This window comes from Erithacus rubecula (genome assembly GCF_903797595.1).
Source record: "Erithacus rubecula genome assembly, contig: SUPER_33_unloc_1, whole genome shotgun sequence".
NCBI classification, from domain to species: Eukaryota; Metazoa; Chordata; class Aves; order Passeriformes; family Muscicapidae; genus Erithacus; species Erithacus rubecula.
Genome location: NW_027636168.1, coordinates 1,043,232 through 1,067,593, shown reverse-complemented (window position 1 = coordinate 1,067,593; position 24,362 = coordinate 1,043,232). Strand labels below are relative to the sequence as shown.

General features: G+C 66.6%; 2 protein-coding genes across 8 annotated transcripts; both read left to right on the top strand.

Moving 5' to 3' along the window:
- The first annotated feature begins 370 nt into the window (after positions 1–370).
- ARHGEF2 (Rho/Rac guanine nucleotide exchange factor 2) lies at positions 371–19,316 on the top strand. 7 transcript variants are annotated; one of them, XM_079329656.1, is made up of 26 exons: positions 371–599; positions 1,209–1,365; positions 1,934–2,042; positions 2,212–2,257; positions 3,048–3,159; positions 11,162–11,312; positions 12,629–12,696; positions 12,806–12,869; positions 13,119–13,248; positions 13,329–13,438; positions 13,520–13,666; positions 14,488–14,738; positions 14,843–14,968; positions 15,238–15,355; positions 15,459–15,716; positions 15,847–15,923; positions 16,036–16,205; positions 16,399–16,466; positions 16,597–16,782; positions 17,032–17,139; positions 17,224–17,288; positions 17,375–17,416; positions 17,514–17,564; positions 17,807–18,199; positions 18,632–18,818; positions 18,899–19,312. In XM_079329656.1, the coding sequence occupies exons 5-26, from the start codon at positions 3,142–3,144 to the stop codon at positions 18,973–18,975; spliced, it is 2,865 nt and encodes a 954-aa protein (XP_079185782.1). In that variant the 5' UTR covers positions 371–599; positions 1,209–1,365; positions 1,934–2,042; positions 2,212–2,257; positions 3,048–3,141; the 3' UTR covers positions 18,976–19,312. The 7 variants fall into 7 exon arrangements, with proteins under 7 accessions (XP_079185782.1, XP_079185783.1, XP_079185785.1 ...); XM_079329657.1 differs by lacking the exons at positions 371–599; positions 1,209–1,365; positions 1,934–2,042; positions 2,212–2,257 and adding an exon at positions 2,450–2,586; XM_079329659.1 differs by lacking the exons at positions 371–599; positions 1,209–1,365; positions 1,934–2,042; positions 2,212–2,257 and adding an exon at positions 9,774–9,971 and having other exon boundaries at positions 2,964–3,159.
- Positions 19,317–19,682: 366 nt separating this feature from the next.
- ANKRD35 (ankyrin repeat domain 35) lies at positions 19,683–24,348 on the top strand. The gene is made up of 10 exons (XM_079329714.1): positions 19,683–19,735; positions 20,484–20,793; positions 20,977–21,041; positions 21,303–21,360; positions 21,450–21,520; positions 21,597–22,044; positions 22,124–23,370; positions 23,798–23,887; positions 23,977–24,042; positions 24,150–24,348. Exons 1-10 carry the CDS (start codon positions 19,697–19,699, stop codon positions 24,225–24,227), a joined length of 2,472 nt encoding a protein of 823 aa, XP_079185840.1. The 5' UTR covers positions 19,683–19,696; the 3' UTR covers positions 24,228–24,348.
- Positions 24,349–24,362: the final 14 nt, after the last annotated feature.

The following is a 24,362-nucleotide window of genomic DNA, read 5'->3' as shown; positions in this document are numbered from 1 at the left end:
CATTCCCATTCCTATTATTCCCATTCCCATTCCCATTATTCCCATTCCTATTTCCATTATCCCATTGTCCCAATCCCATTCCCATTCCATCCCCGCTCCACATCCCCCTTCCCAGCCGCTCTCATCCCGAATTCCTGCCGGTTTAATGAGTAACCAGGAGAGCTCTGCTCGGGGGGGTTTGAGTGTCTTGGCCCCCCCGGGGGGGTTTGGGGACCCTCTGGCCCCGCGGGGACACGGCCGGGATCGGGAATGTCCCCCCTGCTCCGGGGGGGGCTGGGGGGGTAGGGCTCGGCTGAGACCCCCCCAAATTCATCCCCCCGACCCCTCCACGCCCCCTTCCCGCAGAGTCCGGCCCTCCACACCCTGGAGCCCCCCGACATCGCCCCCGCCGAGGGGGTCCTGCCCCCGAGGCGCCGCTGCGTGTCCGTCCTGGAGCCCGGCACGGGCTGGGATGAGGAGGAGGAGGAGGAGGAAGAGCGGGTGCCCGGCGTGTCCCTGCGCCGGGCCCGGGCGCTCCGCGGCTCGCTGGATCCTTTCCGCCGGCACAGCTGGGAGCCGGGCAAGGACCCGCGGGGCCTCCCGGGCTACGGCCCGCCCAGGTAGGGGGGACCCCGTGTCACCACCCGAACCCCCATCCCCAAATCCAGGGCTCTCCTGCGTCCCCGACCCTCCAAATCCAGGAATCTCCTGCATCCCCGACCCCCCAAATCTAGGGGTCTCCTGTGTCCTCCATTCCCAAATGCAGGGCTCTCCTGCGTCCCCCATCCCCAAATCCAGGAGTCTCCCTTCATCCTCCTATCCCCAAATCCAGGGATCTCCCTTCATCCCCTATCCCCAAATCCAGGGCTCTCCTGCGTCCCCATCCCCAAATCCAGGGGTCTCCCTTCATCCTCCATCCCCAAATCCAGGGATCTTCCTTCATCCCCCATCCCCAAATCCAGGGCTCTCCTGCGCCCCCGACCCTTCAAATCCAGGGGTCTCCTGCGCCCCCCATCCCCAAATCCAGGGCTCTCCTGCATCCCCCATCCCCAAATCCAGGGCTCTCCTGTGTCCCCCAAATCCAGGGGTCTCCTTCAGCCCCGACCCTCCAAATCCAGGCATTGCGACCCTGCACGATCAGGGACACCCCGAATTCCCTGCTCACCCCTCGGGGACCCGGTTTGGGGGTGTCCCCCCTCTGAAGGTCCCCGTGTCCCCCTCCCCCGCAGCGGGAGCCCCGAGCTCGGCTCCAGCGCGGAGCAGCTGGGGGGGCTCTGCCGGCGCCGCCGGGACCCCCGCAGGGCGCCCCTGGTGCACAGCAGCGATGACCTGGACTCGCTGCTCTCGCAGGACGAGGAGGACGAGGCCGATGTGAAGCGGGCACAGGTTGGTGGCACTCCTGTCACCCCGGGGGTCGCTCAGCACCCACCTGAGCTGGGGGGAGACAGGGGACTCCGGAGAGGGGATTGCTGCGAGAAAGTCGCGTCCTGGTGGCTTTGCCACCCACCCTGGGTGGCTTTGTCATCGTCCTGGTGGCTTTGTCACCACCCCGAGTGGTTTTGTCATCGTGCTGGTGGCTCTGCCATAATTTTGGGTGACCCTGTCGTCACTCTGGGTGGCTTTGCCATCATCCCAGGTGGCGTTGCCATTGTCCTGGTGGTTTGCCCTTGCCCAGAGTGACTTTGCCATTGTGCTGAGTGACTTTGTCATCATCTTGAGCGGCTTTGCCACGGCCCTGGTGGCTCTGTCATTGTCCCTGTGCCTTTGCCATCGTCCTGGGTGGCTTTGCCATCACCACGAGTGGCTTTGCCATTGTCCGGAGCGTCTTTTGGGCCAGGACACTCCTTCCCAGCCCTGCCCCCCAGAGCAGCTTTCTTTTGGGTACCAGAGGCGGGGAGGGGCCGTGGCAGGGCCGGTGGGGTGGCAGTGCCACTGTCGCTGTCCCCTCTGGCAGGAGGACGCCTGGAGGCTCCCGGTGCCCCGGGCCGGGCGCCACTCCCGGGGCTGGTCCCGCTCCAAATCCGCGTCTCTCGGTGTCATCGCCAGTGTCCCCAGCGAGGAGGGTGAGTCTGTCCCCCCCCGGGACCCTCGTGTCCCCTCCCGGCGCTGTCCCCGCTCCGACCTCCCCGGTAACGACCCAAAATCGATGGCGCTGCCACCGCCGTTAATTATCGCCCCCCCCCCCCGCCCCCTCCTCGCGGCCCTTTTGAAAATTCCTTTTCATTTTTCCAGCTGCCGAAATTCCCTGGTTCGCCTCCCAGCAGAGCCTGGTCAGCGGGTGAGTTCCCTCCTGTCCCCTCTGTGTCCCCCTCCTGTCCCCTCTGTGTCCCCCTCCTGTCCCCTGCTGTCCCCTCCCCGCGCCTGTCACAGCCCATTCCCGTCCTCATTAGGGCGGCTGTTCCCGGGAATCGTCACTCCGGGGGCTGGCCGGGAGCCCCGCGGGGACGAGCGAGGACAGGGACAGTGACAGGGACAGGGATGGGGACAGGGACAGGGACAGGGATGGGGACAGTGACAGGGACGGGACAGGGATGGGGACACGCTGGCCTGCGTCGCCGCTGAGGAAGGGGCTTTTCCCCCTCCAAGGTGGCTCGTCCCCCTCTGAAGGTGATTTGTCGCCATCCGAGCGCATCTTGTCCCCCCTCCCCGAGGGTGATTTATCTCCAAGGGGGGCTCGTCCCCTCCCACGGGCATTTGTCCCCTTCAGGAGGAATTGTTCCCTTCCAAGGGTGGCTTTTGTCCCCCCCCCCGGGGGGTATTTTGGCGCCTCCAAGGGCGCTTTGTCCCCCTCCGAGGATGTCCCCAAGGAACCGGGACCACCCAGGACATGGGGGACCCCCCCACCCTCGGGGTTGCGCCCCCAGACCCGCTCCCTAAATCGAGGGGCAGAGACACGGGGGGGGGGGGCCCGGAAGGGACAGAGGGGGCTCGGGGGGGACAGGGGGGGCTCTCCCGGCTGGGAGCGGGGAGGGGACACGGACGCTCCTCCCCGTTCCCGGCGGGGACAGAGCGGGATTGTCCGGCGGGATTGTCCGGAGGAATTGTCCAGCGGGATCCTCCTCCTGCAGCGCCGGGAGCCGCGAGCGGCTGGCGGGGGAGGCGGGGACCCCCCCGGGCCGGGAAGGGACCCCCCTGGACAGGACCCTCAGCTTCATCCGCAGGATGACCGGGAAGACAAAGGTAGGGGAAAAAAAAAACGGGAGCGGGCGGTGGGATCGGCTCGGCGGGATAACAACGGGAAAAAAGCGGGGAAACAACGGGAGAAATGCGGGGAAACAACGGGGAAACAACGGGAAAACAACGGGGCAAAAACGGGATAATGGGAGAGAAACGGGAAAACGGGAGAACAACGGAAAAACGGGAGAATAACGGGATAACAACGGGATAAAGGGAGGATATCGGGATAACGGGATAATAACCGGGTGATAACGGGATAATAACCGGGTGATAACGGAATAACGGGATAGGTTATGGGATGCTCCGCCGTGCCTCAGTTTCCCGTCTCCCGCCCGGCGTCCCTCCGTGCCTCGGGATGTAAGGAGAGGAAAATGGGGGACGCGCTCGGGGCAGGGATCCCGAGCGGATCCCGCCGCTCATCCCGGCCTTTCCTGCCGCCATCCCTTCCTCGGGAATGTTTTCCTCCCGCTCCTTCCCCTCCCGTGCCTCAGTTTCTCCATCTCCCGCCCGTTCCTTGGGTGACTCGGGGGGGTCCCGTCCCCCCCCAAATTTCGGGGGGAGAAGCTGAGGCACGAGGGGTGTCGGCAGCCGGCGGTGGCTTTGTCCCGGTTTTGGGGGGCCCAGCCCCGCTCGCCCCCCCCGGGCGGCCCCGATCGGCGCCGTGCGGAGCCGTTAATCCCTCCCGCCCTTCCCGCCGGATCAGCCGCCAGCTGTTCCCATCTGGGGGGGCCCCGCGCCCCCTCCCGGCTCCAAATCCCGCCCGGAGGGATCCGGAACCGCCCGGCGGGACCGGCCCAGCCCCGGGACAGCCCGGCAGGGCCCGGCCCGGCTGCAGGCGCGGTCCCCTGGGGGGTTTATTGGGATTGTTCGATTGTTTGTTCGGGATTGTGTAGGGAAAAGGCGCCTGGAAGCTGGGGGGCGCTGGGGGGGCTCCGCGTCGGGAGCGAAGCGGGACGTGGAAAGAATTATTCTTCCCCAAACGGGAAGGAATAATAATCCCGCGGGGGGACCCTTTGGGGGGCCACTTTTGGGGGTCCTGGAGGTCCCCCCGAGCACAGGGATGAACGGGGAGCCCGAGGGGGCTGCAGAGACGCCCCCAGACCCGGCACGGGGGAGTTGTGGCGAGGGGCCGGTGCTGGGGGCACTCGGGGGGTCTCCCCTGTCCAGACCCCCCCGTTTTCCTCCTTCCTGCGTTCTCATCGCTCCCCCTCCGCCCCGCGGGGTTTTCCCGTGCGGATCCACGTGGGAAGCGCGGCCGGACCCCCCGGCCGCCCCCGAAGTATCCGGAGGCCTCGCCGGGGGTTCCTCCAGACGATTTTTGGGCTGTTTTGGGGCCTCGCGAGGTTTTTTGGGCTGTTTTGGGGCCTCTCGAGGTTTTTCAGCCGTTTTGGGGTAACGGCCGGGCAGTGGGAGAAGAAAATTTTGGGTGTATCCGGGAGGAAATGAGGAATCAGGAATGTGGGCGAAAGGGGGAGTCTGACCACGTCCCCCTCCCCCTCCGGGGCCCCCCGGGGGTTTGATTACGCTTTGGTGACCAGGAGTTAATTAAAATCCGCATTTTAATTAAAACCGAGCCTAAGGAGGCCGGGAAGGAGCCGGGAATGAGGCGGGAATGAGTCAGAAACGGGGCCCAGCCGCTTCCACGGCTCTGTTCGGATCCTGGGCTCGGCACATCGGATGTTTCCCTGAATCCCAAATTTTCCCCGGGAATGGCGATCCCACCCCTGTCCCGCGGGGTTTGTCGGGCCAGATGCGGCACCGCAATTCTGTTTTCCAGCCGGGGATGGTGACACCTCTCCTTGGCACCGCTGTTTTTTCCTGGTTGTTCATTAACCCGAGCGCTGCCGGGGTCGCTGCTGTCCCCGTCCCCTCGGTGCCGCCGGGCTGGGAAATGCGGGATAAAGAGACTTTTAATTCCCTGAGAAGCCGCCTGCGTCTGAGAATGGGGGGTGGCTTTGTCCTGGGGCTCCCCAGGTGGCACTTGGGGATTTTGGGATCCCCAAAAAGCCGCAGCTGGGACCGGGAGCGTTATCTCGGGCCCGTCAGTGGAACTGATCCGATAAATCCTGGCTTATCCCGGCGGAGTTAATGTTCAACCGGGTGACGCCAACCCAGCTCCCGGTGCCAAGGCCTCTCCCGAGTTTTACGGTGGAAAAAGCAACATTTCCCCAAAATAGCATCTTTATCCCAACTTTCCATCCCCAGGGAAGGGGCAGCAGCCGTGGAGGGGCTCCCCGGGCAGGGTCCAGCCTGGAGGAGAGCAGGGTTGGGATTTGTGTCACCCCAAAACGGCGCTTTGGGGTGTCCAGGGCTCGGGGGCTTTGGGAGGGGCGGAATTCCCTGGGATTTGCTTCCTTTTGGGATTGCAGCGCTGGTGTCACGCTGGGACGGGACGGGAGGGCTCCCGAAGGTCGGGGGTTTCCAGGGAGTGGGCGAGGGGGGAAACTGAGGCACAGAGAGGAAGGGCTGGACTCGGGGCCACATCCGGGCTGCGGGGCCGGAGCAGGGGGGGCTCCGAGGGGCGACCCCGAGGGATGCGGGGCGCGATCCGAGTGGCTCCGGGCACCGATTCCCGGGAATTCCATGGGTGGGGAACCGGGATGGCTCTGGGGAGCGATCCCAAGGGATGCCGGGCTGTGATCTGGGGCGGCTGCAGCGGCTGATCCCCGGGATTCAGGGACACAGATCCCCGAGATTTAGGGACACAGATCCCTGGGATTCAGGAACACAGATCCCCGGGATTTAGGGACACAGATCCCCGGGATTCAGGGACACAGATCCTGGGGGTGCAGGGACACAGATCCTGGGGGTGCAGGGACACAGATCCCCGGGATTTATGGACACAGATCCCTGGGATTTAGGGACACAGATCCCAAGGGATGCAGTGACACAGATCCTGGGGGTGCAGGGACACAGATCTCCGGGATGCAGGGACACAGATCCCCGGGATTCAGGGACACAGATCCTGGGGGTGCAGGGACACAGATCCCCGGGATTTAGGGACACAGATCCCCGGGATTCAGGGACACAGATCCCCGGGATGCAGGAACACAGATCCTGGGGGTGCAGGGACACAGATCCCAAGGGATGCAGTGACACAGATCCTGGGGGTGCAGGGACACAGATCCCAAGGGATGCAGTGACACAGATCCTGGGGGTGCAGGGACACAGATCCTGGGGGTGCAGGGACACAGATCCCCGGGATTCAGGGACACAGATCCTGGGGGTGCAGGGACACAGATCCCTGGGATTTAAGGACACAGATCCCTGGGGATGCTGCAGGGTGGTGACCACAGCTGGGCTGAGTCCAGAGTCTGATCCCTTGGGATGTTGGGAGCCGATCCCGGGGATGCCGATCCCGGGGATGCTCATCCCGATCCCGGGGTGACTCCGGGGTGCCGATCCCGCGGGTGCCGGTCCCCGGAGGCCGATCCCGGCTGGATCCCGGATGGATCCCGGGGTTCTGGGCCGGCCCCGGGGACCCCGCGCGAACAAAGGCCCCGCGGGCAGCACGAGGCCGGGGGGCGGCGCGACCCGCCCCCGGGAGGGCGGGACCGAGAGAGACCGGGCAGGGACCGGGAGCACCGGGAGGGACGGGGAGGGACCGGGAAAGAGCCGGGAAAGGACCGGGAAAGAGCCGGGAGGCACCGGGAAGGGCCGGGAGGGAGCCGGGAGCGCTCCCTGGATTATGTCCCGTATCGAGTCGCTGTCGCGAGCCAGGAGCGATCGCGCCAAGGTGGGTCTGGGGGTGCGCAACCCCCTCCCCGAGCGGGGTTCCCCCTCTTCCAGCCCATTTTGGGTTGCGGGGGGCTTTTCCCTCCCTGCTCCTGTTTGGTGGGGAACGGAGGGGTCACCCCATCCCTCACCCCGACTTGGGGGGCTCTGCCTGCGGCCGGGGGGGTTTGGGGATTTTTGGGGGGCACGGGGTGATGCTCGGGGGGGGGGGGGGCGGGTCATGCGCTTCAGGGATCCCAATCAAAAGGGGCGGAGGGTGAGGAAGAGGCGAGGCCCCCCCAGCTGCTCCGCATTGTGCATCATGGGGTGCTGGCTGGAACAAGGACCCCCTTCCCACATCCCCCCCTACAGCTCCGGGACCCCCCCGTGTGTCCCCCAACTTCTCCGCCGCCCCAAACTTCGCCCCGACTCTTCCTCATCCTCCCCTCGGCCGCGGCCGCAGCTCTGGGTGACGCGGGGATGAGGATGAGGAAGTCGCCGTCCCCTACTGCCGGGCGGGGAAGGGGGGGAAAGAAGTTTTAGGGAGCCCCCACCCCAATTTTATCGCTCTCCGTGATGACAAAACCCGGGGGTATTCGGGGATGGGGAAACTGAGGCACGGGGCGCTGCGGGAGCGCGCGCGCGGCTCCGACCCCCGTGACCGGGGGCGCGGGGGGGGGCCCGGGCATGTGGCAATGCCGGCGTGGCGAAACGGGCCCGGGGGGGCTGGGGGGGCTGGGGGGGCCCGGGGCTTTGTGTGCCCGGCACGGCCGAGATGCGGGGAGGGGGGGGACAGCGCTGTGTGCCCCCCCAGGACCCCAGTTCACCCCAAAAATAAGATATTTTTTGGGGGGGAGGGCTGCTCTCCCCGCCCCAGCCCTCGGGATGCGCTGAGTTGGTGGCGCCCCATCGGGGAGGCTTGGGGGTGTCCCCACCGCGGAGAGGGGTTTGAGGGGCTCAGGGGGCGGTTTGGGGGGATTGGGGGCGGTTTGGGGGGACTGGGGGCGGTTTTGTGCGAGGGGAAGTGGCTGTCGGTCCCCGCGCCGCCCGGGGGAAATGGTGGTTTTTTTGTTTAAAGAAAGTTTCGTCCCAGACGTTTTGGCCCCACCCAGGGTCGGGGGGGTCCGGGGGGGTTCTGGGGTGACCCCCCCGAGGAAGGGGCGGCTCCCAGGGGATTCCCAAAGGCAGCGGGACCCCGCAGCCGGGAGGGGAGTGTGGGGACCCCCCCGCGGCTTTTCGGGGGATCCCCACCTGCGATTTTTTGGGAGGGGGGAGGCTCCTGGCAGCGGCCCCCCCGGAGCCCCCAAAACACCCTCGCTATCCCAGATCTCCCCTCTTCAGCTGCGCCCCTAAATCCTCCCCTAAATCCAGGCGTTCAAACCTCAAATTTGGGTTTGGGGGGCCCTGGGGGTGTCCCCCGCTGGTTTTTTTTGGGGGGTGGAGTTGCTGGGGTCTCCCCGCGGCTCCCGTCCCGGCCCCGCGGGGTCTTTGTTGCCTCGGCCGTGGCTTTGTTCGCCGCCGGGGTGGCAGGAGGGGGGGCTGTCCCAAACGGGGGGGCTGTCCCCAAAGAGCGAGAGCACCGACCCCAAAAAGGGGGAGCTGCCCCCAAAAAGGGGAGGGCGCGTCCCCCGCAGCTCCGTGACGCCGTTTCGGGGTTCGGCTCCGTCAAACCTCCGTGGGTTTTGGGGCGGGGGCTCCCCCCTTCGCACCCGGTGCCGCTTTTAGGGTGGGGTGACCCCGAGGTGTCTGACAGCACCCCAAAAACTCCTCCCCAGCTCCGCGCGGAGTTTTGGGGCGCGGAGGGGGCCCCGGGCCGGAACAGGAACCCAAAAAACCCCGTTTCTATTTAAAGCGCTGAAACTTCCTCCGCCCCCATTGCCCGGGGGAGGGGAGGGGGGGTCGGTCGGAAGCGCGGGGACCCCGAAATTCCCCGCACGGAGCAGCCGCGTGTCCCGGCACCCCGGTTTGTTCTCGGGGCTCGGGGGGGGCGCGGGGGGGTTCTCTTGGGGTCGGAGCCGCTCGGGGGTTTTGGGGGGCGCGGGAGGGGCGCGGCCGCTGTTCCCCCCCCCCCTCTTTAAGGGTCTTTAGGGTTTCCTGTCCCCCAAAACCTGCGCTGGTTCCCCCCACCTTTGCAGACAGGTGCGGGACCCCCCCCCCCCCCCCCAAATTCCCCCAGGGTGATTCTCGGTTTTTTTGGGGGGGCGCGCGGGTTGCGCGGTGTGACCTCCCCCCTCCCATGAGGGTTTTTTTGGGGGGGGGCCCTTTGGAGACCCCCGGGCCGGGCGGGGGGGGCAGGAAGCGGCCGCGGCTCCCGCCTTTGTCTGGCGCGGTTCAGTTTCCTTCGCGGGGGGGGGCAAAATAAGGAGAAAAACACGGAAATCGGGCAAGGGAGAAAAGCGAGAAGAAAAGTCGTGGTGGGGGGTTGAGGGGGGAAAAAAAGAAAAACGGTAACAAAAAATAAAAGTAAGGAAAAAGTGGAGGGGGAGGAAGCGGAGAAGAAAAGGAAAATAGGATGTAAAAAAGGGAAAATAAACGGAGGGAAAGCAGTGAAGAAGGGAAAATCGGTTAAAAAAGAAAATGCAGTAAAAATGGGGAAATAAGTATAAAAAAGGAAAAACAGTAAAAAAGGGGGAAGGCGGCAAAAAAAATGGGGGAGAATAAAAGAGGAAAGAAAATCGGAGGCGGAAAAGGAAAGAAGAGCAGAAAGATAAAGGAAAGAAAGTGGAGGGGAGGAAAGAGGAAAAATAGGGAGAGAAAGGGCGAAAAGAATAAAGGGAAAGCAAAGAAAAAAAAGCAAAAAATGAAAGAAAAAGAAAGGAAAGCAAATAAAGGGAGGCAAAGAAAAAAAAGAAAATAAACGGACGAAAAAAGGAGGAAAATAAAAGAAAAATAAACAAAAGCAGCGGAGCAAAGGGAAAATCAAAGGAAAACAAACAAGCGGGCGGGAACAATCGCGCGCGGGGCGGATGTCGCGGCCGATGTCGCCGCTGGTGTCGCGGCCGGAGGCGCCGCCGGGGCTCGGGGGGGCCGGGATGTGCTGCTGCTCCTGCGCCCCCTTCCCCGCGGGCGGGGACCCCGAGGGACCCCTGAGAGCAGAGAGGGTGAGACCCCCGAGCCCCCCGCCCGGCGGGGACACGGGGGGAGACTGGAGTGGCACTGGGATGGCACTGGGGGGACACTGGGGTGGTACTGGCGTGGCACTGGGGGACACGGAGGGACACGGGGGTGGCACTGAGATGGCACTGGGGGGACACTGGAATGATAGTGGGGGACACTGGGATGTCAGTGGGGTCACACAGGGCTGGCACTGGGGGGACACTGGGGGGACACGGGGGTGGCACTGGGGGGCACTGGGGGAACACTGGGGGGATATTGGGGTGGCACTGGGTGGCATTAGGGGCACACTGGGGGGGATACTGGGTTGGCACTGGGGGGCACTGGGGTAATAGTGGGATCTCGATCGTCCCCATGGGGTCCCACTGGTGTCTCTTGGGGTCCCGCTCCTGCCCCGTGCCCCTTCCCCCCGTTCTCTCTCCCCCCGGGGGTCCCTCAGCCTCTCCTGCCCTCAGGGGGTGTCGGGGGCCGGGACTGGCGCCGGGACCCCCCTTTGGCGTCGGGACCGAGGATTGGGAAGGGGAACTGGGGGGGTCCCGCCGTTTTTGGGGGGCTCTCGGTTGGCTCAGCCCGGTGCCAGGCACGGCCGGGCCCGCGGGGGTGCCGGGGGGGGGGGGGGGGCACAAAGGCCTCTCTGTGCCCGTGGGGGCGCGGGGGGGTCCGGGCCGAGCGCGGGGACACTCGGGGTGACACCGAACCTTCCCCCAAACCATCCCTGCGTGGGGGGCTCAGCCGCGCTCCCCACCCCCCGTTTTTCTGGGGAGGAAAAAGAGTGAAACCCCCCAATTTGGTTAAAAATAGGAGGCGGGGGCCGGGCTGAGGACGATGTCCCCCACCCCCCACGGGGCAGCGTCACCTCCCGGCTGCGCCCCCGCACCCCGTCCCCATTGGGGCTGGCTCGGGGGGGGCCGTACCGGGGCGGGGGGGATCGCGCATCCCTCCGCATCCCTCCGCATCCCGGCTCCGGTTGCCGTGGAGACCGGGGATGCTGGGCAGCGGCAGCGGCAGCGAGCGGGGGGCTCCGTGCCCGAGCTCGGCGCTGCCCCGGCCGCTCCCGCAGCCCGCGCGGCTCCCCGCAGCCATGAGCCGCGTCCCCAGGCCGGCGGGGGCGGCGGGACCCGCGGGGCGGCCGCGCTGCCGCAGCCCCGTCAGGCGTCCGGTGCCGCTGTCCGGGCAGGGCAAGGACAAGGAGAGGATGAAGGAGGGCAAGGAGAAGGACGCGCGTTACACCAACGGGCACCTCTTCACCACCATCTCCGTGTCGGGCATGACCATGTGCTTCGCCTGCAACAAGAGCATCACGGCCAAGGAAGCGCTCGTGTGTCCCAGTGAGTGCCCGCGGCGACGAGGGGAGGGTCCGGCTGGATGTGCCCGGGGAAGGGGGGACCTGGAGGGGTTTGCCGGGGGGGAATTGCCGGGGGGGATGTGCCAGGGCGGGATTGACACGGTGGCTTTGGTGGGGTGGCTTTTGAAGAGTGGCTTTGCCAGGGCAAAATTGCCATGGTGGCTTTGCTGCAGTGGCTTTGCCAGGGTGGATTTGGTGGGGTGGATTTGGTGGGGTGGCTTTGGAAGGGTAGTTTTTCCAGGGCAGGATTGCCAGGGTGGCTTTGCCAGGGTGAATTTGATGGAGTGGATTTGATGGGGTGGCTTTGCCAAGGTAGCTTTGCCAGGACAGAATTGCCATGGTGACATTGCTGCAGTGGTTTTGCCAGGATGGATTTGATGGGGTGGCTTTTCCAGGGTGGATTTTATGGGGTAGATTTGCCAGGGTGGCTTTTCTAGGGCAGAATTGCTGCGGTGGCTTTGCCAGGGTGGATTTGATGGGGTGGCTTTGCCAGGACAGGATTGCCAGGGTGAATTCTCCAGGATGAGATTTCTGGGATGGCTTTGCTGCAGTGGCTTTGCCAGGGTGGCTTTGCTGGGATGGAATTGGCAGGATTGGTTTGCTGGGGTGTCTTTCTCACGGTGGCTTTGCAAGGATGATTTTTTTTGGGGTGGCTTGGCCAGGGTGGCTTTGCCGCAGTGACTTTTGCCTTGTGGAGTTGCCAGAGTGGCTTTTTCTGGGGTGACTTTTCCATGGCGGCTTTGCCGGGGTGGCTTTGCCGCAGTGGCTTTTCTGAGGAGGCTTTTTTTGGGATGACTTTTTTTGGGGTGGCTTTGCTGGGGCGGAATTGCTGGGGTGGCTTTGCCGGATGGGATTTGCCGCAGTGGCTTTGCCGGGGTGGCTTTTTTTGGGATGGCTTTTTTGGGGTGGCCTTGCCAGGATGACTGTGCCTTGGTGGCTTTTCCAAAAGGGATTTTTTGGGGTGGCTTTTGCCCGGTGGCTTTGTCGCATGGCCACCGCAGCGCCCAGGTCTTTTTGGGTTGGTGCCTTGCAGAAGTGGTGGTTTCTCTGCCCTGGCACACCCCGGGTGCCTGGCGCTGGTGGCCCCGGGCTGGCGCTGGTGGCCCCGGGCTGGCGCGGTGCCCTCGGGGCTGGGGCAGCTCAGCTGCTCGTTAGCAGCTGCAGCTCCGGCTGATCCGCATCCACCCTCATTCCCACCGCATCTGCTCCCGTCGCTCCGCCGGGATCCGGGGGAGGAGGGGTGGCAGGAGAGTCCCCGTGGCCTCTCCGTCACCTCTGTCACCTCCCCGTGTCCCCCAGCCTGCAATGTCACCATCCACAACCGCTGCAAGGACACGCTGCCCAACTGCACCAAGGTGAAGCAGAAGGTGAGGGCGGGTGAGGCGAGCCCGGGGGCTCGGGGCTGGGGGGGCTCGGGAACGGGGGATGCGGGAACCGGGGACACGCGAGGACAGTGACGCTTCCGCTCCCCCGCAGCAGCAGAAGGCGGCGCTGCTGAAGAACAGCTCAGCGCTGCAGTCGGTGTCCCTGCGCAACAAGAGTGAGTGGGGGGAGCTTCCCTTCCCTTCCCTTCCCTTCCCTTCCCTTCCCTTCCCTTCCCTTCCCTTCCCTTCCCTTCCCTTCCCTTCCCTTCCCTTCCCTTCCCTTCCCTTCCCTTCCCTTCCCTTCCCTTCCCTTCCCTTCCCTTCCCTTCCCTTCCCTTCCCTTCCCTTCCCTTCCCTGTGTCCCTGCACAGCCTGGGGGGTGACAGGGGGTCCCCAGCACCCACCCCTCGGTGTCCCCCCCCCAGATGCCATCCGGGAGCGCCCCAATTCTGCCATCTACCCCTCGGAGAGCTTCCGCCAGACGCTGCTGGGGCCCCGCCGCGGCCGCCCCTCCCTGTCGCTCTCCAAGAGCGTCTCCACCACCAACATCTCAGGGTAAGGGCGGGAAACGGGGGGGACACGGGGGTCCCGGGGTGTCCCCAGTGTCCCCATCGTGTCCCACCCACCCTCCCCAGGTCGTTCAACGATGACTCCCCCCTGGGCATCCGGCGGATCCTGTCCCAGTCCACGGATTCCCTCAACATGCGCAACCGGACGCTCTCGGTGGAGTCGCTGATCGACGAAGGTGGGGACGCGGCGGTGACACCGCGGGGACACGGGGGAGGGGCACGGGGACTCCACATCCCGCTGGTGATGTCACCTGCAGGCCCTGACGTCATCCTGGGCCAGCTGCTGAGCGATCTGGAGGCGGACGGGAAGGAGTTCGAGGCGGATTCCTGGAGCCTGGCGGTGGATAACAGCTTCCTGCAGCAGCACCGCATGGACGTCATGAAACGGCAGGACGTCATCTACGGTGAGGGGACAGGGACAGGGCATGGGACACGGGGATATGGGGACAGGGGACGCTGGGATGGGGCAGGGATAAAGACATGGGGAATGTGAGGACAGGACGGGGTCACGGGTGGGGATGCAGAGATGGGGGGCAGGAAAGGGGACACAGGAAGAGGTTGGCGAAGAAGGAATGGGGACACAGGGCCAGGCTGGGTGGCTGTCCCTGGGGTCCTGTCCCCTCTGTGCTGTCCCTGTCCTGTCCCCATCCCAGGGGTGCTGTCCCTGTCCCCATCCCAGGGGTGCTGTCCCTGTCCCCATCCCTGTTCCTGTCCCTGTCTCAGGGGTGCTGTCCCTGTCTTGTCCCCATCCCAGGGGTGCTGTCCCTCTCCTGTCCCTGTCCCAGGGGTGCTGTCCCTGTCTTGTCCCCATCCCAGGGGTGCTGTCCATGTCCCCATCCCAGGGGTGCTGTCCCTGTCCCCATCCCTGTTCCTGTCCCCATCCCAGGGGTGCTGTCCCTGTCTTGTCCCCATCCCAGGGGTGCTGTCCCTGTCCCCATCCCAGGGGTGCTGTCCCTGTCCCCATCCCTGTTCCTGTCCCTGTCCCAGGGGTGCTGTCCCTGTCTTGTCCCCATCCCAGGGGTGCTGTCCCTCTCCTGACCCTGTCCCAGGGGTGCTGTCCCTCTCCTGTCCCTGTCCCAGGGGTGCTGTCCCTGTCTTGTCCCCATCCCAGGGGTGCTGTCCCTGTCCCCATCCCAGGGGTGCTGTCCCTGTCCCCATTCCAGGGGTGCTGTCCCTGTCCCCACCCCGTCCCCATGCCCGTGGTGACCGCGCCGTGCCCCCGCAGAGCTGATGCAGACGGAGCTGCACCACGTGCGCACGCTGAAGATCATGGGCGCCCTGTTCCGCAGGGCCATGCTGGAGGAGCTGCAGCTGGACCCCGGCACCGTCCAGCGCATCTTCCCCTGCCTGGACGAGCTCAGCCACATCCACGAGCGGTTCCTGGCCCAGCTCCTGGAGCGGCGCCGGGAGTCACTGGCCCAGGACAGCAACAAGAACTTCGTCATCGACCGCCTCGGTGACATCCTGGTCACCCAGGTGGGCGGGGGACAGGGGAGCCGGGACACGGGGGTGGGATACAGGGGGTGAGGGCTGCCCAGGGTGCAGAGGGGATGACCGGCTGATGTCCCCTCACTGCGCAGTTCTCGGGCCCGAGCGCGGAGCAGCTGCGCAAAGCCTACGCCGAGTTCTGCAGCAAGCACACCAAGGCGCTCAAGGAGTACAAGGACCTGCTGGCCCGGGACAAGCGCTTCCAGCAGTTCATCCGGGTGGGTTCCACGGGGACCCCGGGATGGGGACTGGGGTCTCTGTCCTCTGGAGGGACCCCTGGGGTGGGGGTTGGGGTCCCCCTGCACGTTCCAGGCTTTGTGCCCCAGTGGGAAACTCTTCTCCCAACTCTGTGCCTCAGTTTCCCCAACCTGTGTGCCTCCCTCACTGAGCTCCGGGGCAGTCACTGGTGGAGAGGGGTCCCTGCTGATGGGGGTCTCTGCTTTGGGGGTCTCTGCTGACGCTGTGTCCCCTCTCTCCCCCACCCCAGAGGGTGACACGCTCCCCCCTCCTCCGCCGCCACGGCGTCCCCGAGTGCATCCTGCTGGTGACGCAGCGCATCACCAAGTACCCGGTGCTCATCGAGCGCATCCTCAAGAATTCCAAAGGTACCGGGGCGGGCTGGAAGGGGCCGGGACGGGGCCGGGAAGGGGCCGGACCCGCTGCTCGCGGGGCGGGGCCGCAGTTCCAGCTTCTCTCCGCCTCCCGCAGACAACGAGGGGGACTGCGCCGACCTGTCGCGGGCGCTGCGGCTGGTGAAGGAGCTGCTCTCGGCCGTGGACGAGGAGGTTCACGCGTGGGAGCTCCGGGGGCGCCTCTGGGACGTTTTCCGGCGCGTGGACCCGCGGGCCAAGGTGCCGCTGCTGTGGGACAGCCGCCCCGGCGCCTTCGGCAGGGACGAGCTGCTGCGCAGGAAGCTGGTGCACAGCGGGGGGATGCTCTGGAAAACGGCGGCCGGGCGCTTCAAAGGTGGGAAACGGGGGGGAAAACAGGGGTTGGGGGGTGCCCCGGGAGCAGGGGATGGGGATGGGGGTAGTCATGGAATGGGAGGCCCGCGGGGCTCAGCAGGTGAAGCCCCCACTCATCCCGCTCATTCCAGATGTCCTGGTGCTGCTGATGACGGACGTGCTGGTGTTCCTGCAAGAGAAGGACCAGAAATACACCTTCCCCATGCTGGTGAGAGCCCCCTCCTCACCCCGGGGGCAGTGCCCCCCATTCCCAGTGATCCCTATTCCCGGTGCTCCCCATTCCCTGCTGTCCCCATTGTTGATGTTCCCCACTCCCCCAGGACAAGCCGGCCGTCATCTCTCTGCAAAACCTGATCGTGCGGGACATCGCCAACCAGGAGAAGGGGATGTTCCTGATCAGCGCGGCGCCGCCCGAGATGTACGAGGTGCACGCGGCCTCCCGCGACGACCGCAACCACTGGATGAAGGTCATCCAGCAGGCGGTCAGCCTGTGAGTGTCCCGGGCTGCGGGGGGGCTGGGACCCTCCCCTCGGGGTGTCTGGGGTCTCTCAGGGTCCCCACGGTTACGGGGTGGGTGATGGTGGAAGCAGGGGGTGGGTGTGGGGTGGTGGGAGCAGGGGGTAGGTGTGGGGTGATGGGGCTGGGGGCTCCCGGCTCTGACCCCCCCATCCCGGCCCTCCCAGCTGTCCCAGCCGCCAAGATTTCCCCCTGATTGAGACAGAGACTGAAGCGTCCTTGAGGAAACTGAAAGGTGGGAGGTCATCCTTGTTCATCACATTCCATCCCGTTGATCCTATCCCTGTTCCATCCCATCAATCCCATCGATCCCACCCCATTAATCCCACCCCCTCTGACCCCCAATTCCCTCTGCCCCTCTCCAGAGCGGATGGAGCAGCACGACCGTCAGATCGCGGCGCTGCTGGAGGACAAGGTCGGGATTTTTGCGGACATGCTGGCGCTGGGCAGCGGCTCCGACCCCCCCCCGGCCCCCCGAGGGACCCCCTTCCCTGGGGACCCCGCCCGCGGCCCCCGCGGGGACATCCTGCTGCACGATGCCATCCGGGAAGGTACCGGAGCTCCGGGAGGGGGTGGGAGGGGGTGGGAATGGGTGGGAATGGGTGGGAATGGGTGGGAAGGGGAGGTACCGGGTGATCCGGGGTGGGAGGGGGAAGTACGGGATGCTCTAGGGTGGGAAGGGGGACACGGGATGCTCTGGGGTAGGGTGGATACTTCATGATGGCCCAGGATGTTCTGGGATGCCCCAGGATGGGGAAACTGAGGCAGGGGGAGTGGCTCACGCTGCCCTTCCCCCACAGTGGAGTGCCTGAAGGAGATTTTCACGGGATGCACCCGGGATCGGGACCAGAACCAGAACCAGAACAACCCCCCCGAGGCTGAGAGCTGCCCCAGCCCCAGCGCCAGCAGTAAGGGGGGGACAGGGGGAGGGGGGTGCTGGGTTGGGGGGACCCCCGGGACCCCCTTGGGGCTCACCCAAAATTCCCCTGCAGACGGCGACTCCGGCAGCATCAACGGCTCCCTGGAATTCCGGGCGGATCCGGACGCCGGGCAGAGGGTGAGTTGGGGAGGGGGCTCTGGGGGGGACAGTGGGGACCCCCAGCCCAGACTGGGACCCTCAGTGTCACCTCACCCTCTCCACAGGACGGGAATGGCAACCAGGTCCCGCTGAGGGGATCCCAGGAGGTGAGGAAAGGGTTTTGGGGTCGGGGGGTGGTGCCTCAGGGTCTCCCCTGGATGTGGCACTCGGGGTTCACCCCCCCTCAAATCCTGTCCCCCACAGGAGATCAACCAGCGCCTGGTGAACCTGTATGGGCTCCTGCTGCGGCTCCAGGTGGGACAGAGGGACAGGGAGGGGTAGAGGGGATGAGGGGGCACCCCCTGCCCAAATCATGCTGCTCTCTGTCCCCACTCTCCTTTTTGCCCCATTTTTTCCCCTTCCCATCCCCCTTCCTTCTCATTCCCCCCCACGCCCTCTTTGCCCCCATTCCCCCCTCATCCCCTTCATCCCCATTCCCCTTTTCCCCCTCTCCCCCCGCTCTCCCTTTTCCCGCTCCTGACCCCTTTCCCCCGCAGGTGCACCTGACCCACCAGGAGGTGCTGCTGGAGCTGCAGCTGCCCGAGGGGCTGCAGCGGCCGCGGCCGCGCCGGGGGTCGCAGCCGGCGGTGCCGGTGAGCGGGGCGGCGGAGCCGGGTCCCGGCGCGGAGCTGGCGCTGCTGCAGCGGCAGCACGGGCTGGTGCAGGAGGAGCTGAGCCGCTGCCGCCAGCTGTGCCAGGAGCGGGCGCAGGAGGCGGCGGCGCTCGAGTCGCGGCTGCGGGACAGCGAGCGGGAGCGGGCGCGGCTGGAGCGGGAGCTGCAGGAGGCGCGGGGGGCACCGGCGGCGCCGCGGGGCCGGAGGGCGGCCGAGCCCCGGCGCAGGAGCCTCCCGGCCGGGGATGCGCTGTACCTGAGCTTCACCCCGCCGCAGGTGGGCGCGGGGGCACCGGGAGTATCGGGGGAACCGGGGGTACCGGCACTACTGGGGATACCGGGAGTATCGGGGGAACCGGGAGTATCGGGGCTACCGGGGGCACCGGGAGTATCGGGGGAACCGGGGGTACCGGCACTACTGGGGGCACCGGGAGTATTGCGGGTACCGGGGACACTGGGGGTCCGGGGGAACCGAGGGCAGCGAAGGTACTGGGTTACCGGGGATACCGGGGATACCGGGGACGCTGGGGGTACCGAGAGTACCGGGGGCACCGTGGGCACGGCGCCGGGGGTGGGCGGGCTTGGCACGGCCCGGGGGCAGCTGCGGGTGAGGGGTGCGGTCACTCTGGTTGTGTCCGGGGGTCACTCGGGTTGTGTCCGGGGGTCACTCGGATTTCAGTCCTGACCCCCGCTCTGTCCCCTCCCGCAGCTGAGCCACGCCAGCCCCCCCGCCGTCCTCCCGTACCACCCCCCCGCCTTCCCCAGCCCCCGCGACGAGCTGGAATTCCGCGGCGCCGACCCCGAGCGGCTGCGGGAGGGCGAGGACACCCTGGATGTGCTCCTGGAGGACGAGGGGGGCTTGGGAGGCCGCCACTCCCCCCCCGCCAGTCCCCGAGGTGGGTCCCTGTTTTGGGGGGCGTGGGAGGCAGATCCCACCCTGCGGTTTCTGATTTTATAACCTGGAGTTTTCCCGTAGATTTCCTGAGGATGCAGGATATTCCCGAGGAGGCGGAGAACAGCCAGGAGCTGAAGGAGGGCGACGGGGACAGTTAGGGACCCCCGCAGCCCCCCCAGCACCCCACGATCGCCAGGGGTGGATCCAGCTGTGGGGAGCGATTGGAAAAGCGGGATGGGGACGCTGCTATTCCCACGGGAGCCTTACGGGAACGGGGGGGTCCAGTCGCCCCCTCCCCTACTCCAGCCCGGTGGGGCGGGGGTGACATCCTGTCCCCCCTCTTCCCGCTGGGATTTATTTATTTATTTGGATGTTTTTGGGGTGCGGGAGGTGGCCCCGGGTGGGGGGGAACCTCCCGCTTCTGGGTCAGCGGTGACAGTGACCCCCCCCCGGTGTCGGGGGGCTGCCCAAGGGTGGGGCGGGGAGGGACGGGGTCCCCGCGGATTAACTGTAAAAACAAAGGGCAAAAGACATGAAAAATATAAAAAAAATTTGGAAAATCGTGAAAATGAAGAGTTTGGAGATAAAACGAAAGGGGTGGGCTGGGGGCGGGGGTGTCTCCTCGGTGCACTGGGTGTGGGGGTCTCGGGCGGGGGGCGATGGGCCGGGTTTGGGGCGCACCCGCAGGGCGGGGCCGTTCCCGGGGAGGTGCCGGAGCCGCCGGGCCGGGTGCGGGACCGGGCGCGGCGCGGGGCGGGCGGAGGACGCGGCCCCGGAGCGGCGGCTCCCGGGGGTCCCGTAGCGAGGAGGGGTCGGGGCCGGGAGCGGAGGGGGCGGGGGTCCGGAGGGTCCCGCGGCGGGGGGGCGGGGGTCCCGGTCATGAAGAGGATGTTCTCCTGCTCCAGCTCGCAAGTGACGGTGAGTCCCGGGAGGAACAGGGGGCAGTGCCGGCTGCGATCGCAGCCCCGATCCCAATCCCGACCCCAGCCCCGATCCCAGTCCCCATCTCAGCCCGCTGCCGGTGGCGATCCCAATGTCAGCCCCGATGCTGCCTCAGTCCCGACCCCAATCCAGCCGCAATTCCACTCCCAGCCCCGGTGCTGGTCCCGGTCCTGGCTGCAGTCCCTGTCCCAGCCCCACTTCCACTCCCAGTCCCGGTTCTGATGCTGATCCCAATGCGCAACCCGAGCCCCATTCCCAGCCTCCATCTCGGGTTCAACCCCAATCCCAGCCCCAATCCTGACCCAAATCCAGCCCCCAGCCCGACTGTCTTGCCCTCAGCCCTGGCCCCGCTGCAGGTCCCGCAGCCCATCCGGCTCCCAATCCCAGCCCCGGTTCCCGTTTTCAAACCCTGTTCCCGGTCCCTGTCCCTGGCCTCAGCTCCAGTTCCCGGTCCCGGTGCCGGTGCCACCCCCGCCCGTGCCACGCTGGAGCCCAGCCCGGCTCGGTGGCACTCGCCAAACCAGCCGGGCGGGCACAGGCCGGGACACGCTGCGGCCTCTCCGCCCCTCCCGGCTCCGCGCGGATCCGGGATGCCGAGGAGGGGGAAACTGAGGCACGGGATGCGTGGGGGGAGCCACGCTGGGGGGTCCTGCCCCGGGACGGGGGTCCTGTCCTGCGTTTGGGGTCCTGTGCTGGATTTGGGGTGCCACCCCACCCCCCGCAGATGGAGAGCTGGACGCGGCAGGACCAGAAGCTCCTGGACGCGGTGACACGCGGGGACGTGGCCCGGGTGGCCGCCCTGGCCGCGCGCAAGGCCGCCCGCCCCGCCAAACTCAACGCCAGGGGACAATCCGCGTATGTCACCCCCGGGGGGACACGGGGGGGTCTCGCTGGGTGCCGGGGGGGGCCGCACGGGAGGGGTCACGGCCACCTCTCGCCCCCCAGGCTCCACCTGGCCGCAGCCGGGGGTCTCACCGAGTGCCTGACGCTGCTGCTGGAGCACGGGGCCCCCGTCAACGAGACGAACGATGACGGTAGGTGGGGACACCTTGGGGACACCTTGGGGACAATCAGACAAGACCCTGTGTCACCTCTGGAGGAGTCCAGACCTGCACCCCAAAGCAGGGACCTCCGGAGCACCCTGGAGGTGTCCCCAAAGAGGGGCTGTCCCCTGGGGGTGTCCTCGGAGTGTCCCCAATACCCTCCGGTCCCCACAGGCAGCACCGCCCTGCACTTGGCCACCATCGCGTGCCAGCCCCAGTGCGTGAAGGTGCTGCTGCAGGTACGGGATGGGAATGGGATGGGAACGGGAGCAGGATGGGAACAGCAACGGGAATGGGATCGGATGGAGCCGGGAGTTAAAACAGGGATAGAGATCACGACAAAGATAGGGATAAGGATGGGGATGCAGCGGAGGATGAGGATAGAGGTGGGGATGGGGACAAGGACAGGGATCAAGGGCAGGGATGAGGGTGGGAACAGGGCTGGGATGGGCGCCCAGTGCCGTTCCCATCCCGGGGGTCCCTTCCCGCTGTCCCCCCAGCACGGAGCCAACGAGCGCCACGTGGACGGGCAGAATCGGACACCGCTGCACTGGGCCGGTGAGGGGGGGACACGGGGACACCCCGGGGATCATGGGGGACACCAGAGGTCCCCCAAAACCCCCGCAGTGACACCACCCCCTCTGCAGCCTCCTCCGGCTGCGCCTCCAGCGTCCTCCTGCTCTGCGACCACGAGGCCCCGCTGGATGTCCCCGATGCTGTGAGTGGGGACAGGGGGACAGCAGGGGGTGGCGGGGGACAGCGAGGGTTGGTGGTCACCCCTCGTGTCCCCCCAGCACGGCCAGACCCCGCTGATGCTGGCGGCGCGGGGGAACCACGCGGCCGTTTGTGCGCAGCTGCTGCGGCGCGGGGCCGAGCCCGGGCTGGGCGACAGGGACGGCAGGTGGGTGACAGGGGACACTGGGGACAGACAGGGGACACTGAGGTCCGTGAGGTCCCCAAGGGTGTCACCGCTGCGGGAAAGGAATGGGAGTCACCTGTGTCACTGTGCCCGTGTGCCACCCCCTGCCATTGTTCACTGTCCCCTTGTGTCCCCGTGTCCCCCCGTGTCACCTCCCCTGCTCAGGACGGCGCTGGAGCTGGCGCTGGCTCACGGCAGCCTGGAAGTGGCCGAGCTGTTGCAGGGCCACAAGAGGGACAGGGGCGCCGGGAATGTCACCAGGAATGTCACCGGGAAGGCTCCGAGCTGGGCTCTCCGGAAGGTCCCGCACGGGGGGAGGAGAGGTGAGACCTCCTGGAACCCCCCAGAAAAAGGAAAAAATATGGAAAAATTGGGAAAACGGGATTGGGGTTTTCCGTCCAGCAGAGAATGGTGCTGGGCAGGTGGGAATCCAGGGCGAGGAGGAGGAGGAGGCTGAGGAGCAGCGGGACGGACGCGCTGCCGGGCGGCTGCGAGAGGAGCTGGTGAGGAAGACTCTGGAATGCCGGCGGCTGGAGGAAGATGCCGAGGGCATCCGGCGGCGGCTGCGGGAGCTCGTGCGGCTCCTGCCGGGACGGGATGCGGGTGAGGATGAGGAGGAGGATGAGGATGACGGCGCCTGCCTGGAGATCCTGTCCCGGCGCGTGGCGGAGCTGAGGAAGAGGACGAGGGATGAAGAGCGGGAAGGAGGACACGGCAGCGCCGAGGCTCCAGCGCTGATCCCGTTCCTGGCCTGGCTGCGAGAGGAGTGCTCCAAAATGCGGGAAGCGACGGCCGGCGCCTTCTCTCGGAGCCGGGAGCTGCGCCGGGAAGCAGAGGATTCCCTCCGGGAAGCAGAGAATTCCCTCCGGGACGAGGCCGCGGGCCGGAGCGCGGCCGCCTGGGAGCAGCTGGCGGCGGGGCTGGAGCAGGCGCTGGAGCAGCAGGACCAGATCCACGCCAGGATGCTCCAGGAATCCCAAACCCTCCTGGAAAAGCTCCGTGGGGAGCCTGCGGCTGCGGTGAACGGCACGGAGCGCGCTCCGGGCGGGAATGGCCGGGAGGAGACCCCGAGGGAGAGCGGGACGATGGAGAAGGAGCTGCTGGAGCTGCGGGAGGGCAACGGGAAGCTGCTGGTGGAGCTGGCGCGGCTGGGGCGGGAGCGGGAGCGGCTGCAGCAGGAGCTGCGGGCGCTGCGGGATCCCGGGGCGCGGGACGAGGCGCGGCGGCTGCGCCGGGAGCTGCGGGCGCTGCGGGACGGGGTGGGCGCGCGGGTGCGGGAGGCGGGCGGCGACGCCGGGGCCGGGATTCTGCGGGACCTGCACCGGCGGCTGGACGCGCTGGTGCGCTCCCAGCACGAGGCCCTGCAGCTCCTCACCGAGATGGAGGGAGAGGAGGCGGAAAGCGGCGGGGAGGGCGCGGGACCGGCGGAGCGGGCGGCGGTACCGGGGGCCGGTGTCCCCGCGGAGCCGCCGCCGTCGGAGCTGCAGCGCTGGCGGGAGGCGGCGGCGGAGGCGGAGGCGAGGGCGGCCGAGAGGGAGCGGGAGCTGCGGGAGCTGCGGGACGCGGCCGAGGGGCTGGAGCGCAGCCGGGCAGAGCTGCGGGAACGGGCGGCTCGGCTGGAGCGCGCCTGCCGCGACAAGGACGGGAAGGTGAGGGACGGGTCGGGAACGGGCACGGGGCTTCATCCTCCTCCCATCCTTGTCCCCATTGCCGATCCCTTCCCACCTTCCTCTTCTTCCCATATCCATCTCCATCCCCTTCCCATCTCCATCCCATTCCCAGTCCTCTTCCCATCATTATTATCCCCTTCCCACCGTTGTTCTCATCACCATCTGCATCCCCGTCCTATTCCTATTCCTATTCCTATTCCTATTCCTATTCCTATTCCTATTCCTATTCCTATTCCTATTCCTATTCCTATTCCTATTCCTATTCCTATTCCTATTCCTATTCCATCTTGGGGGACCTCGGGGTCTGAGAGGAGAACTGAGGGGCACCCAGGGGACTCTGGAGGGTGCTGGGAGCAGCCAACCCCCCACCAGTCCCCCAAATCTGACGCCGACTTTGCTCCCCCAGCTGAAGCAGCTGCTGGTGGAGACGGAGAAACTCTCGGCCGAGGTTTTGGGGCTGCGGGGCCGGAGCGCCCGGCTCCAGCTGCAGCTGGAGGTGGGGACAGTGTCACACCGTGTCACTCTTTGTAACCTCCTGTCACTCCGGGTCACCCCCTGTGCCCTCATCCTGCCTGTCCCCCCCAGGTCCAGCAGAAGCAGCACCGGGACACCGTGGCCGTGTACCGGAGCCACCTCCTCCAGGCTGCCCAGGTGGGAGCCCCTGGCCCTGCCCGGGGTCTTTGGGGGGTGCGGGCACAGTTTTGGGTGCCGGGCACGCAGGTGGGATCCCGGGAAAAGCCACACTCGTTCCTCCGCAGGGATTCATGGACGAGGGCGTGCACGCCGCGCTGCTGCGGATCCTGCGGGCCGAGGCGGGAGCGGGGCCGCGGCATTAAACTGGGAAATGCGACCTGTGTCCAGTTCTGTGTCCCCAACAGCTCGGGGAAGGGGCTGTACCCCGCTCCACTCCCCTGGAATCCACCCGAGACCCCGGAAACCCCCAGCCCGTTCTTGGGGTCTGCATGTCCCCA